We start from the raw sequence: 16,487 nt of genomic DNA, 5'->3' as shown, positions 1-16,487 counted from the left end.
AGAAACACCTGGAGTAACAGGCAAATTTGGCTTTGGAGTACAGAATGAAGCAGGGCAAAGGCTAATAGATTTCTGCCAAGAGAATGCACTGGTCATAGCACACACCCTCTTCCAACAACACAAGAGAAGACTCTACACATGGACATCACCAGATGGTCAACATCGAAATCAGATTGATTATATTCTTTGCAGCCAAAGATGGAGAAGCTCTATACAGTCAGGAAAAACAAGAGTGGGAGCTGACTGTGGCTCAGATCATGAACTCCTTATTGCCAAATTCAGACTTAAATTGAAGAAAGTAGGGAAAACCACTAGACCATTCAGGTATGACCTAAATCAAATCCCTTGTGATTATGCAGTGGAAGTGAGAAATAGATTGATAGAGTGCCTGATGAACTATGGATGAAGGTTTGTGACATTGTACAGGAGACAGGGATCAAGACCATCCCCATGGAAAAGTAAGCAAAATAGCAAAATGGCTGTCTGAGGTGGCCTTACAAATAGCTGTGAAAAGAAGAGAAGTGAAAAGCAAAGGAGAAAAGGAAAGATATAAGCATCTGAATGCAAGTTCCAAAGAATAGCCAGGAGAGATAAGAAAGCCATCCTCAGCGATCAATGCAAAGAAATGAGGAAAACAACAGAATGGGAAAGACTAGGGATCTCTTCAAGAAAATTAGAGATACCAAGGGAGCAATTAATACAAAGATGGGCTCAATAAAGGTCAGAAATGGTATGGACCTAACAGAAGCAGAAGATATTAAGAAGAGATGGCAAGAATACACAGAAGAACTGTACAAAAAAGAGCTTCATGACCCAGATAATCACAGTGGTGTGATCACTGACCTAGAACCAGACATCCTGGAATGTGAAGTGAAGTGGGCCTTAAAAAGCATCACTACGAAGAAAGCTAGTGGAGGTGATGGAATTCCAGTTGAGCTGTTTCAAATCCTGAAAGATGATGTTGTGAAAGTGCTGCACTCAATATGCCAGCAAATTTGGAAAAGTCAGCAGTGGCCACAGGACTGGAAAAGGTCAGTTTTCATTCCAATCCCAAAGAAAGGCAATGCCAAAGAATATTATGTTTTAGTAACATTTAAAATATCCTAATAGAGCAGACAAGTGTAAAGAAAGAGTTCAGAGACAGAACAACAGTCCACAAAGTTATTTACAAGTTCACTGTCAGAAGCAATTACAGTTAAAATAAAGGTTTTTCATTTGGGCCCTAAAAAATGTATTGTGTATAATGACATGAGAATTTTTTCATTTTCTTTTTTTTTTTTTTCACCTAAGGCTGGAAATAACAATGAGGAAGTAACTTTTTCTTTTTGAGTTTTTCAATAATAAATACTCAATAAGTTTGTTTTGTGTTGAAGTACTATCAGTCTGCTCCGCTGTTATTCTTGTTTTCAATACTTGTTCTATCAAGTCTCACCAAGAAGGTCGTTCTGGGGGATCCAGTCATACAGCCGAGTATTGGGTCCTAAGGTGTCTGGTTTTTTGCCACTGTATCTCCATAACACCTGTTAGAGTAAAGTAAATACCTTATTCCATAACTTAAATGTCACAGTTTTAGAATTAGAATTTTGTACAGGTTTAAAGATATCTAGATAAATGTCTTGTGTATGACAATAAGGAGATAAGGATCAGAGATTTTAAGTAAAAACTACTAATGCATTGGCCTGAACAGGAACACACACATTTTACATACTTAATTGTTATGTTAAATAAGTATGGCTGGCAATCAGATTTCACACATGATGCCACAGACAAATAAGATTTTCCTTGACAAATTTAACTAAGAAATTTTTAGGTGGTCTTGATTCTATGGTGAAAATATTAGTGGCAAATTACTAATAATCTACATGTTTATTTTGAGATAAGTTGGAGCTATCATAATAGTTTATTTTTCTTGCAGGATATATTTGTAATCAGATCTTTTACATTATTTAAGAGACCCATTAAATAGTTGACACTTTTAAATTACTATATGTACCTTTTGTGGAATCTGGGCAAGGGCTGATGCAATTGTATTGGCTCTTTCTTCTGTCATGTTAGTGATCATTGACCCCAAAGTAAACACCACGATACCATTTTCTCCAGAGCTCTGGACAAACTCTTCTATTTCCTATAAAAAATAATTAGCTCCGTCACAAAAGAGCAACAACATAGCAAACATTACTTAAAGGATGCCTACAAACAGCTAAAGAGAGAAATCTAATTTTTCAAAGAATTATAAGAGTAGTGGCTTTATAAAAAGTGTAGTAAAATACACGTAAGATAAATTTGCCATCTTAATCACTCCTAAATGATTCAGTCAAGTCAAGTCAAGTGTTAGTCAAGTGTTAATCACTCAGTCATATCTGAATGTGACCCCATGGGCTGTATCCCACCAGGTTCCTCTGTCCATGGAATACTCCAGGCAAGAATATTGAAGTGGGTTGCCATTTCATTCTCCAGGGGGATCTTCCTGACCCAGGGATTGAACCCAGGTCTCCTTCATTGCAGGCAGATTCTTTATCAGATGAGCTACCAGGGAATCCCTTATGGTTCAGTAGTGTTAAGTATATTCATGTTGTGCAACCAGTCTCCAGAAGTCTTCATCTTGAAAGACTGGAAATCTGATCCCACTAAGAAACTCCATTTTCCTCTTTCTCCAGCCTCTGGCAAACTTCAGTCCTCTCTATGTTTCTACAAATTTGTTTAGTCTAGATACCTCATATAAGTTGAATTATTTAGTATTTGACTTTTTGGACTGTCTTATTTCATTTAAAGTTCACCCATGGTGTGCCATGTGTCATATTTCCTTTTAGTGGCTGAATAATGTTTTATTGTTTGTGAATACCACATTTTGTTTATGGATTTATCTGCTGATGGACACGAGTTGCTTCAGTCCTTTGGCTCTAGTGGATAGTGCTTTCATGCGCATGGTGTGCAAATATCTCATTGGGATCCTCATTTCAATTCTTTTTGGATATATGCCCAGAAGAGGAATTGCTGGATCATTTGCTCATTTATTTTTTGAGGAAACTCCGTAATGTTTTAAGTAATGGGTTTTTTTTTTTTTTTTTTTCACCAGACCTAATTTTCGAGGTCCTTTGGAAGGAGATGTGTCATATGAGGTCAGTTATTTCTATTGTGTGTATTTGTGCACTTGTGTGTATGTACAAGTGAGAAATGAGATAGAGCCAGTACACAGTAGTGATGAGGTGTGCTTAGTCACTTCAGTTGTGTCTGACTCTTTGCAATTCTATGGACTGTAGCCCACCAGGCTCCTCTGTCCATGGGGATTCCCCAGGCCAGAATACTGGAGTGGTTTGCCATACCCTCCTCCAAAGGATATTCCCAACCCAGGGATTGAACTCAGGTCTCCAGCATTGCAGGTGGATTTTTTACCATCTTAGCCACCAGTGATGAGGAGATACTGTTAAACAATTGCTGTTTAGACTAAGACTACTGTTAGACTCAAACTCTTCATCTATAATGTTGTTAATTACTAACATAAATTCTTGGAAGAAAGCTACACTCCAGGATTTTTCTCACTCTTATTTTTTATTATAGTTCTACTAAATTGTCTTTTTCCAGGCAGAATTATTTTAGCATAGTCATTCATATTTCATTTCCATGGCTATTAGCACTGAAAAAAAATTATGATTAGATTTATTTTATGTCTGTCATTCTATACCTCTATAATCCTTGTTCCTTATCTTAAACTTTGTCATAATTTTCCTGACTCTCTCTATATATTACTTATCAGTGACAGTGAGGAGTCTGGTATTGTAGTTTGAAGTTTCTGTGAAACAGTCTGATGAGGACTATTTATAATCCAACAGTTTCATACTATGAGATCTTTTATAACCCAGATGTGTACTTGTGTACTCACATATTTGAATAACCTTATCGCTGGTTTTGTTTACATATGACATCCTTTGCCATGAACTCATTTTGTGTAATTGATATCATAGTAGGATGTGTTATGTGCAACAGCTTTGAGGGACCATCATCATCATCACCTTACTGAGTTTCCCAGTGAGCACCTTTCGCACAGTGCGAGAAGTGCCTCAGGGCTTTCTGCAGCAGAGATGTGGTCACTTTTTGAGTAGTCCACATCAAACTAAACACAGCTCCTGGAGAAGCTGTATTTACTTAGAATTGTTTCCTAATTATTTTGTCACTTTTTCCTTCATACTTTTCCAAGTAAAAAATCATTACTCTGTACACTAAAATAATTCCACATCATTCGGTGCACTTTATTATAAAAAAAAAAAAATGTAGAGGCAAAATTTTCCAGGATATTTGGTCAAAATCATATATTCATTTTTTAAATTTCTCTTTTCTGTTTCAAACTCATTATTCTTTTCTTTCTGGAAAACAATGACCCAATTCTTTCACCATAAAATATTTATTGTCTGAGTATAACTATTGTCATTAAACTTCTTTTAAAAAGTATTTTTTACAAAAAGAATAAGATTTTTTTCAAACTTTAACCTTGCTGACTATATTGTGTAGTACATTCTTTGAAAGTATAATGTCATCCTGATATCAGTTTCAATATTAAGTTTACTGAACTTTCCTATGATTTAACATGGTCCATTCAGGTATTGTGTGTATTTCCAGGGACCTGTATTCAGGTCCTGTTACCTGTATTCATTGTTTTGTCTCATTCTCTTACTACCCAAAGCTGCTTATCTTTTCCATGGAAAATGGATCCCTATCATATTATTGGAGAAGTTCCTTTATTTAATGGTCAATTACTGCTATGGACTGTTTATTCTCACTTTTTGACATCTTTATGAAAATAATATGACTTCATGGTGAAAAAGTATTAAAAATACAAAAAAATTATAAAAATAAAGATGTACTCACTTTCACTGTCAAGAAATAGTTTAAAATTCATATGCTCTCTTTAAAGACAAAAAAGATTTTTTACATTTTACATAAAACATATTAATGTGTATAATATATTGATTTGATGCATTTATATATTGTAATAGAATCATCATTTTCATGATATTTTGTGCCTCTATCATGCTGCATAATTATCATTTCTATGATTGAAATAATTAATTAAGATGTAGTCTCTTAGCAAATTTGATAATTATAATCTAATATTGTTGTCTATATTCACTGTTCTCTATCTTAGATCTTCAGGATTTATTTTTCTATGAGAGGCAAGTTTGCACTCTTGAAAGACATCTCTCCTATTCTCCTACCCCACAGATCCTGGAACCATTGTATTAATATTACTCTCTGTTTTTAAAAGTTTGAATTTTTTTAAATTTAAATTTATTTATTTTTAATTAGAGGCAAATTACTTTACAATATTGTATTGGTTTTGCCATACATCAACATGAATCTGCTACGGGTGTACACGTGTTCCCAATCCTGAACCCCCCTCCCACCTGCCTCCCCATACCATCCTTCTGGGTCATCCCAGTGCACCAGCCCCAAGCATCAAGATTCCACATATAAGGGATATCATATAGTATTTGGCTCTCTCTGTCTTTTCAAAAAATAAACAAAAATACCAAACTTTAGCTAGACTAACAAAAGAAAGAAAAAAACTCATATAAATAAAATTAGAAATGAAAGTGGAGACATTGCAGCTGTTATTACAACTACATAGGCTCTTAAGAAATTATTGTGTAGAATTATATACCAACAAATTACATTACCAAGAAGAATGAATAAATTTCTAGAAACACATAGTCGATCAAGACTGAATTAGGAAGAACTAGAAAATCTTGACAGCCATAATAGCTAAAGATATTCACTTAGTTTCAAAACCCTCCCAACGGAGAAAACACCAGGACCTCAATAGCTTCACTGACAAATTAGATGAAATATTAAAAAAAAAAATTAATGCCAGTTCTTCAAAAACTCTTCCAAAAAATTAAAGAGAAGGAACACTTCTGAAACTCATTCTACAAGACCAGTATTATCTTTATACCAAATCAATAAGGATATGAATATAGATGTAAAAATTCTCATCCAAATATCTGCAAGTCAAATTCAAGAACACATCGAAAGGATTACATATGGTGACCAGATGAGATTTATTCCTGGGATGCAAAGGATGGCTCAATGTACCCAAATCAATTAATGTAATATATTCCATTAATAAAATGAAATTTAAAATAATTTGTCCATGCTAATTGATATAGAATAATATTTGACAAGATGCAACATTCTTTCCTGATAAAAACCCTCAACACTGTGACTATGGATGGAAGATATTTCAACATAAGTCATATATAACAAACTCAAAGTTAGCATCATGTTTAATAGTGAAAATTTGAAAGCTTTTCCTCTAATATCAGGAACAAGACAAGGATGCCCACTCTCACACTCATTACATATATTATAGTATTAGAAGTCCTAGCTAGAGTAACTAGGCAAGACAAAGAAATAAGACATCCAAGTCAGGAAGGAAGAATTAAAACCATTTCTTTTGCAAATAATATATATATATATATATATATATTAATACAGAAAATCCCAGAGATTCAAAAATCTGAACTAATTGTCAACTTCAGTAAAGTTGTGGGATAGAAAATTAGCATAAGGAAATTAGGTGTATTAGAGTTCACATTATAAGGACTTCCCTGGAGGTCCAGTAATTAAGAATCCATCCACCAATGCAATGTACATGGATTTGATCCCTCATCTGGGAACTAAGACCCCATATGCCACAAGGCCTTTAAGTTCATGCACCAAAATGACTGAGCCTTCAAGCACAATGTACTTAAATACCACTGAATATTATATGCTTTTAGCAATTTTGTTAAATGTGATGTTTGAAACATATTTTAATTTGCATTTCCATGATTAACAGTGAGGTTGAAAAAATGTCAGTTGGATTTCTAATAATAATAATGAAACGTCTGAAAAAAACCTATCCCATTCACAATTGGATCAAAAACTAGAAAATAACTAGAAATAAGTTTAACCAATGAGGTGAAAGATCTGTATAGTGATAACTATAAGACTTTGTAGAAAGAAATAGAATAAAGCACAAATAAATTGAAATTTATCTTGTGTTCATGATCTCAAGAGGTAATATTTTAAAAATATTGACACTACCCAAAGCCAAAGGCATCATACCTCACAATTTCAAATAGTACAAAACTATGATTTTTAAAATAATATGGCACAGGGATAAAAAAGACAAATAGATCAGTGGAACAGAATACAGGTTCCAGAATTAAAACCCTGCATTTATAGGGAAAGCCTTGACAAAATTCAACATTCATTTATGATAAAAACACTCCAAAAAGCAGGCATAGAAGGAACATGCCTCAACATAATGAAAACCATATATTATAAACACACAGCAAACATTATCCTCAATGGTTAAAAATTTAAAGCATTTCCCCTAAAATAAGGAACAAGACAAGGGTGCCCAGTCTCACCACTACTATTCAACATAGTTTTGGAAGTCCTAGCCATAGCAATCAGAGAAGAAAAAGAAATGAATCCAGATTGAAAAAGAAGTAAAACTCTCACTGTTTACAGGTGACATGATCCTCTACATAGAAAACCCTAAAGACTCCACCAGAAGATTACTAGAGCTAATTAATGAATATAGTAAAGTTGCAGGATATAAAATTAATATGCAGAAATCCCTTGCATTCCTATACACTAACAATGAGAGAACAGAAGGAAAATTAAGGAAACAATTCCATTCACCATTGCAATGAAAAGAATAAAATACTTAGGAATAAATCTATCTAAAGAAACAAAAGACCTATATATAGGAGACTAAAAAACACTGATGAAAGAAGTCAAAGATGACAAAAATAGATGGAGAAATATACCATGTTCATGGATCAGAAGAATCAATATAGTGAAAATTTGTATACTATCTCAAAGCAGTTTACAGATTTAATGCAGTCCCTTTAAAGCTACCAAGAGTATTTTTCACAGAAATAGAACAAATAATTTCATAATTTGTATGCCCCAAATAGCCAAAGCAATCTTGAGAAAGAAGAATGGAACTGGAGGAATCAACCTGCCTGATTTCAAACTATACTACAAAGCTACAGTCATCAAGACAGTATGGTACTGGCACAAAGACAGAAATATAGACCAATGGAACAAAATAGAAAGCCCAGAGATAAATCCACATACCTATGGACACCATATCTTTGATAAAGGAGGCAAGAATATACAATGGAGAAAAGACAATCTCTTTAACAAGTGGTGCTCAGAAACGGGTCAACCACTTGTAAAAGAATGAAACTAGAACATTTTCTAACACCATACACAAAAATAAATTCAAAATGGATTAAAGATCTAAACATAAGACTCGAAACTATAAAACTCCTAGAGGAAAACTTAGGCAAAACACTCTCTGACATAAATCACAGCAGGATCCTCTATGACCCATGTCCCAGAGTAATGGAAATAAAAGCAAAAATAAACAAATGGGACCTAATTAAACTTAAAAGCTTTTGCACAACAAAGGAAACTATAAGCAAGGTGAAAAGACAGCCTTCAGAATGGGAGAAAATTATAGCAAATAAAGCAACTGACAAAGAATTAACCTCAAAAATATACAAGCAGCTCCTACAGCTCAATTCCAGAAAAGGAAATGACCCAATCAATAAATGGGACAAAGAACTAAAGAGACATTTCTCCAAAGAATACATACAGTTGGCTAACAAACACATGAAAAAATGCTCAACATTACTCATTATCAGAGAAATGCAAATCAAAACCACAGTGAGGTACCATCTCATGCTGGTCAGAATGGCTGCTATCAAAAAGTTTACAAACAATAAATGCTGGAGAGGGTGTGGAGAAAAGGGAACCCTCTTACTGTTGATGGGAATGCATATTAGTACAGCCACTATAGAGAACAGTGTGGAGAGTCTTTAAAAAACTGGAAATAGAACTGCCATATGACCCAGCAATCCCACTGCTGGGCATACACACCAAAGAAACAAGAATTGAAAGAGACACATGTACCCCAATGTTCATCGCAGCACTGTTTACTATAGCTAGGACATGGAAGCAACCTAGATGTCCATCAGCAGGTGAATGGATAAGAAAGCTGTGGTACATATACACAATGGAATATTATTCAGCTATTGAAAAGAATGCATTTGAATCAGTTCTAATGAGGTGGATGAAACTGGAGCCTATTATACAGAGTGAAGTAAGTCAGAAAGAAAAACACCAGTACAGTATATTATCACATATATATGGAATTTAGAAAGATGGTAACTATGTGCGAGACAGCAAAAGAGACACAGATGACACAGCAAAAGAGAACAGACTTTTAGACTTTGTGGGAGAAGGTGAGGGTGGAATGATTTGAGAGAATAGCATTGATTCATGTATATTACCGTATGTGAGATAGACCACCAGTCCAAGTTTGATGCATGAAACAGGGCACTCAAAGCTGGTGCACTGGGACAACCCTGAGGGATGGGATGGGGAGGTAGGTAGAAGGGGGATTCAGAATGGGGGACACATGTACATCCATGGCTGATTCATGTCAATGTATGGCAAAACCCACTACAATATTGTAAAGTAATTAGTCTCCAATTACAATAAATAAATAAATAAATAAACCCCTGCATTTATAGTCAACTAATATTCAACAGAGGAGGTAAGAGCATTCAATGAGGAAACTGGATAAATACACGTGAAAAAGTGAAATGAGACCCCTTTATTACACCTGTCACAAAAATCAACTCCAAATGAATCAGACTTAAAATAAGGCCAAACACTATAACACTCCTAAAAGTAAACATAGGGAGAAAGCTCCTTGACATTGGTTTTGAAAATATTTTCTTTGGATATGACACCAAAATCATGACAAAAGAAAAAATCAACAAGTAGAACTACATGAAACTTCTAAGCTTCTCCACCGTAAAAGAAACAACCGACCAGATAAAAATATACATAAAGAATGGAAGAAAATTTTTACAAACCACATATTGAAGGGCTAATATCATACATATATATATATATATTTATACATAATATGTATAAATATATATTATATACATGTGCTGTGCTTAGTTGCTTAGTTGTGTTTGATTCTTTGCGACCCCATGGACTGTAGCTGGCCATGCTCCTCTGTCCATGGAGATTTTCCAGGCAAGAATACTGTAGTGGGTTGCCATGTCCTCCTGCATGGGATCTTACCCACCCAGGGATTGAACCCTGGTCTCCCACATTATAGGCAGACTCTTTACCATCTGAGCCACCAGGGAAGCCCATATTATATAAACTTCTAGCAGGTGTGAGGTGATAGCTCATTGTAGTTTTGATTTGAATTTCCTTGATAATTAGTGATGTTGAGCATCTTTTCACATACTTAATGGCCATTTAGATGTCTTCTTTGGAAAACTATTTTCTTTTTTTCTCCATTCTTTAAATTTTTCTTTTATGTTGTATGATTTACATATATATATACATATATAGATATATACACATACATATAGATATATATAGATCTTCCTGACCCAGGGATCGAACCAGGATCTCCTGCATTGCAAGTAAATTCTTTACCATCTGAGCCATCAGGGAAACCATATATATACCTATGAGTTACATTTATATGTAACTCACCCAAACACAACAAGAAAAATTTAGTTAAATAATGGGGAAACAAATAAAATAGACAATTTTCCAAAGAAGACATCTAAATGGCCATTAGGTATATGAAAAGATGCTCAACATCACTAATTATCAAGGAAATTCAAATCAAAACTACAATGAACTATCACCTCATACCTGTTAGAAGTTTACCACCACGAGGAGAAAACCGTTGGTGAGAACGTGGAAAAAAGTGAATGCTTGTACATTGTCAGTATAAATGTAAATTTATTAAGACACCATGGAAAACAAAATGAAAGGTTGTAAAAAAAAATTAAAAATAGGTCTACTATATGATCTGGACTGGATGCAAAAGTAGGAAGTCAAGAAACACCTGGAGTAACAGGCAAATTTGGCCTTGGAATATGGAATGAAGCAGGGCAAATGCTAATAGAGTTTTGCCAAGAGAAAACACTGGTCATAGCAAACACCCTCTTCCAATAACACAAAAGAAGACTCTACACATAGACATCACCAGATGGTCAACACAAAAATCAGATTGATTATATTCTTTGCAGCCAAAGACAGAGAAGCTCTATACAGTCAGGAAAACAAGACTGGGAGCTGACTGTGGCTCAGATCATGAACTCCTTATTGCCAAATTCAGACTTAAATTGAAGAAAGTAGGGAAAACCACTAGACCATTCAGGTATGACCTAAATCAAATCCCTTGTGATTATGCAGTGGAAGTGAGAAATAGATTTAAGGGACTAGATCTGATAGATAGAGTGCTTGATGAACGAAGGATGGAGGTTCGTGACATTGTAGGAGACAGGGATCAAGACCATCCCCATGGAAAAGAAATGCAAAAAAGCAAAATGCCTGTCTGGGGAGGCCTTACAAATAGCTGTGAAAAGAAGAGAAGTGAAAAGCAAAGTAGAAGAGGAAAGATATAAGCATCTGAATGCAGAGTTCCAAAGAATAGCAAGAAGAGATAAGAAAGCCTTCCTTAGTGATCAATGCAAAGAAATTAGTGATCAGTGCGAAGAAATAGAGGAAAACAACAGAATGGGAAAGACTAGAGATCTCTTCAAGAAAATTAAAGATACCAAGGGAACATTTCATGCAAAAATGGGCTTGATAAAGGACAGAAATGGTATGGACCTAACAGAAGCAGAAGATATCAAGAAGAGGTGGCAAGAATACACAGAAGAACCGTACAAAAAAGATCTTCACGACCAAGATAATCACGATGGTATGATCACTCACGTAGAGCCAGACATCCTGGAATGTGAAGTCAAGTGGGCCTCAGAAAGCATCACTACAAACAAAGTTAGTGGAGGTGATGGAATTCCAGTTGAGCTATTTCAAATCCTGAAAGATGATGCTGTGAAAGTGCTGCACTCAATATGCCATCAAATTTTGAAAAGTCAGCAGTGGCCACAGGACTGGAAAAGGTAAGTTTTTATTTCAATCCCAAAGAAAGGCAATGTGAAAGAATGCTCAAACTACCACACAATTGCACTCATCTCACACGCTAGTAAAGTCATGCTCAAAATTCTCCAAGCCAGGTTTGAGCAATACATGAACCATGAACTTCCAAATGTTCCAGCTGGTTTTAGAAAAGGCAGAGAAACCAGAGATCAAATTGCCAACATCCGCTGGATCATTGAAAAAGCAAGAAAGTTCCAGAAAAACATCTATTTCTGTTTTATTGACTATGCGAAAGACTTTGACTGTGTGGATCACAATAAACTGGAAAATTCTGAAAGAGATGGGAATACCAGACCACCTGACGTGCCTCTTGAGAAACCTGTATGCAGGTCAGGAAGCAACAGTTAGAACTGGACATGGAACAACAGACTGGTTCCAAATAGGAATAGGAGTACGTTAAGGCTGTGCATTGTCACCCTGCTTATTTAACTTAAATGCAGAGTACATCATGAGAAACGCTGGACTGGAAGAAGCACAAGCTGGAATCAAGATTGCTGGGACAAATATCAATAACCTCAGCTATGCAGATGACACCACCCTTATGGCAGAAAGTGAAGAGGAACTCAAAAGCCTCTTGATGAAAATGAAAGAGGAGAGTGAAAAAGATGGCTTAAAGCTCAACATTCAGAAAACGAAGATCATGTCATCTGGTCCCATCACTTCATGGGAAGTATATGGGGAAACAGGGGAAACAGTGTCAGACTTTATTTTGGGGGGCTTCAAAATCACTGCAGATGGTCACTACAGCCATGAAGTTAACAGACACTTACTCCTTGGAAGAAAAGTTATGACCAACCTAGACAGCATATTGTAAAGCAGAGACATTACTTTGCCAACAAAGGTCCGTCTAGTCAAGGCTATGGTTTTTCCAGTAGTCATGTATGGATATGAGAGTTGGACTGTGAAGAAAGCTGAATGCTGAAGAATTGATGCTTCTGAACTATGGTGTTGGAGAAGACTCTTGAGGGTCCCTTAGACTGCAAGGAGATCCAACCAGTCCATTCTGAAGGAGATAAGCCCTGGGATTTCTTTGGAAGGAATGATGCTAAAGCTGAAACTCCAGTACTTTGGCCACCTCATGCAAAGAGTTGACTCATTGGAAAAGACTCTGATGCTGGGAGGGATTGGGAGTAGGAGGAATAGGGGACGACAGAGGATGAGATGGCTGGATGGCATCACCTACTCGATGGACCTGAGTCTGGGTGAACTCCGGGAGTTGGTGATGGACAGGGATGCCTGGCGTCTGTGATTCATGGGGTCGCAAAGAGTCAGACATGACTGAGTGACTGAACTGAACTGATATGATCTGGTAATTCCAATTTTTGGTGCATATTCTGAAAAGATGAAAACAGGATATCAAAGAGATATATATGCTCCCATGTTTGTGAAAGTCAGCTCAGTCATGTCTGATTGTTTGCCATCCCCTGGACTGTACAGTTCATGGAATTTTCCAGGTCAGAAAACTAGAATGGGTATCAATTCCCTTCTCCAGGAGATTTTCCCAACCCAGGAATTGATCCGAGGTCCTCTGTATTGTAGGCGGATTCTTTAGCAGCTGAGCTACCAGGGAAGCCCAAGTTTATCATACCATTATTCACAGTAGCCAAGGGAAAGAAGCAAGTATCTGTCAACGAATGAATACACATAAAAGATGTATATTCAAAATACACATAAAAGATGTGTATTCAAAATACACATATACACACACAGAATGAAATGTTTTTCATCCATGAGAAAGAAGGAAATCCTGCCATTTTTGACAACATGGATGGGCTTTTAGAGCTTTATGCTAAAACTTGTGTTTTCATTCGAATTTTATTCCATTCCTATAATTAAATACACATTGTGACATATATTTTGAAAGTTGCAATTTTAACTTATATTTTTATCCTACAAGAAAACCGTGATCTTATCATATCTATACTTTCCAACTAAACCTCATACTATAGCTGATTTAGTGTAATTCAGTATTGTTTGATAAAATGATTGATATGGTATGATGTGTATACTATAATTTATTTAATTATTGCTTAATTTTGGATATTTAAATTACATCTAGTGTTGCATTTTATGAATTACTGCCCAAAATATTGTTCTGTACATCTTTATTTTTCTCTGTATGGTCTCATGGATGTATACTATGAAATAAAAAGCTGTATGCATTTAAAAAATTCTTGATGCATTTTTCCAAAGGTTTTAATTCTTTAAACAAGAAAGAAGGAACATACGTATAACCTACGGCTGATTCACGTTGATGTTTGGCAGAAACCAACACAATTCTGTAAAGCAATTATCCTTCAATTAAAAATTAAATAAATTTAAAATGAAAAGATCATACATCAGGTCAAGTGGGCTTTATAAAAAAGAATTACAGACATTTTCTGAAAATCTAATAATGAATGGAAAAGTTAGGAGTTTGATGGAATAGTTTCTTTATATAATGAAATCTTCACAATCATTGACTTGAATTTAAATCTTGTTTTCAACCTAATAACAACAGCTACTATTAGTTAGTTATTATTATCCTATTCTTCTCTTTTTCTTTTTTCTTATTCCCCTCCTCCTTCCCTCCCCTTCTACTAACACTATCCCTACTATACTCTGTCATTATCTATATATTATATATCTATATATTATATATCACTATATAACAGTATCACTGCTACTACTATAACACTAACACTATTCCTGAAATTTGAATGGGAAAATCTTTAAAAAAAATTAGGATTAGATAGCACAAAACTTCACTAATCTCATCTCAGTCTTTGAATACTATGAAAGTCGCAAATTATTGGCAATTCACAGAGAGACTGAGTTTTATTTTCAAAAATAATATCAATTTAATTTTTTCACCAGCAAGGGGAAGACAAAAGGAACTCTTAAGAGATCACAAAGTAGTTAGCTACAGATTGCTTTCTTCCTATTTATGTCTTAAGTCAAGTTAAACGAGATCATATAAATTTAAAACAGATTAGATTCTTGCTTACCTTCATAAGGAATTCTTTGTAATTTTAAAGTATGGGAAGTTTCCAGATTCAAGAGATGCAAATTATTTGCTCTTTAGGGTCTGTGCAGAATTTATGGTTCTTCTACATGCAGTTTATATTTTTCCAGTGCTCATTCTCTTAGACAGCTATGATGTTGAAATGCACATTCCTAAAGGGATCTTTACTGAGCTTTTCTTTAGCGTAGGTGTAGACACAAAATAGTTGTCCTAATAAACTTAGTGATCTTTTTTAATCTGTAAATTGTAAAACCCTGGGACTGCAAATGAAGATTGGTTTAAATGTTGATGTTAAAGCTAGGAAGTGCTGAATTTAACTGTAAAAACTGTTAAGTCATACATTTATATTGTTGAAGAATGGTCTCTATTAGCTAGAGCGCTGGTGAAGAGCTGCAATCCTTTGAAAAGAATTTTAGCATTTCATCTTAGTTATCTGATAGCCAAACCTTAAAAAAATTCTTAACATTAAGAACTTTTAAATTAAATGTTTTAAATTATATTTTAACTTAAATTTTCTTAAATGCATTATTATTTAATTACTTTTATTTTTTAATTAAAAAACTTTACTTTTAAACAACTCCTTGGGATATATACTTTCTAGGACTTTCCTAGATTATATTGATATAGTCTTGATGTATTGGAAAACCAGTTTCCATTAGTTTAGAGATTAGATCCAAGTGGCTGGTACACATTGGGTTATTGACAGTATGGAATAGCAACAAAATGAAATTGATTACAGTAGTTAATATTTCTTTTGACTCACTGAATAAGTGCCAGAGGCATTTGTTTTATACTAACAAATATTTTCCCCCACAACAATATGAAGTTGATTCTATTATTATAAGAGTTAGTGTGGTCATATCTCTATGAATATCATAGTCTAGTTTTGCATTATTGTTGCCTGTAATTCACAACAAACTGCTAAATGGTGTCCCTTTCCACTCTTGCCCCTTTATAAGGCAACTCAGTGACTAAATCCTGTGTGTGATTTTTTTTGGTAATGTGATCATCTCTCTCCTTCTCTTTACTCTTTTAGTTTTCTTCCTAATGCTCCTACTAGATGCTTCAGTTCAGTTCAGCAACTCAGTCATGACCGACTCTTTGTGACCGCATGGACTGCAGCACGCCAGGCCTCCCTGTCCATCAGCAACTCCCGGAGTCCACTCAAATCCATGTCCATTGAGTCGGTGATGCCATCCAACCATCTCATCCTCTGCCGTCTGCTTCTCCTCCTGCCCTCAATCTTTCCCAGCAGCAGGGTCTTTTCCAATGAGCCAGCTCTCCGCATCAGGTGGCCAAAGTATTGGAGTTTCAGCTTCAACATCAGTCCTTCCAAAGAATATTCAGGACTGATTTCCTTCAGGATGGACTGGTTGGATCTCCCTGCTGTCCAAGGGACTCTCAAGAGTCTTCTCCAACACCATAGTTCAAAAGCATCAAT

The 16,487-nt window shown here is 35.3% G+C and overlaps 1 protein-coding gene across 1 annotated transcript in view; it reads right to left on the bottom strand.

The window, feature by feature from the left end:
* The window catches only part of LOC104984105 (UDP-glucuronosyltransferase 2B4-like), a 27,634-nt gene that overhangs the window by 7,935 nt on the left and 3,212 nt on the right, over positions 1-16,487 (bottom strand). Inside the window, exons 3-4 of the mRNA XM_010833723.1 lie at positions 1,994-2,125; positions 1,433-1,520 (exon numbers count right to left, since the gene is read on the bottom strand). Coding sequence (XP_010832025.1) covers positions 1,433-1,520; positions 1,994-2,125 — 220 coding nt within the window. The remainder of the gene's footprint in view (positions 1-1,432; positions 1,521-1,993; positions 2,126-16,487) is intronic.

Source organism: Bison bison, unplaced genomic scaffold (assembly GCF_000754665.1).
Source record: "Bison bison bison isolate TAMUID 2011002044 unplaced genomic scaffold, Bison_UMD1.0 scf7180017863882, whole genome shotgun sequence".
In the NCBI taxonomy this organism is placed as follows: domain Eukaryota; kingdom Metazoa; phylum Chordata; class Mammalia; order Artiodactyla; family Bovidae; genus Bison; species Bison bison.
Note: the sequence above shows the minus strand (reverse complement) of the source record. Positions and strands in the feature narration are given on the sequence as shown.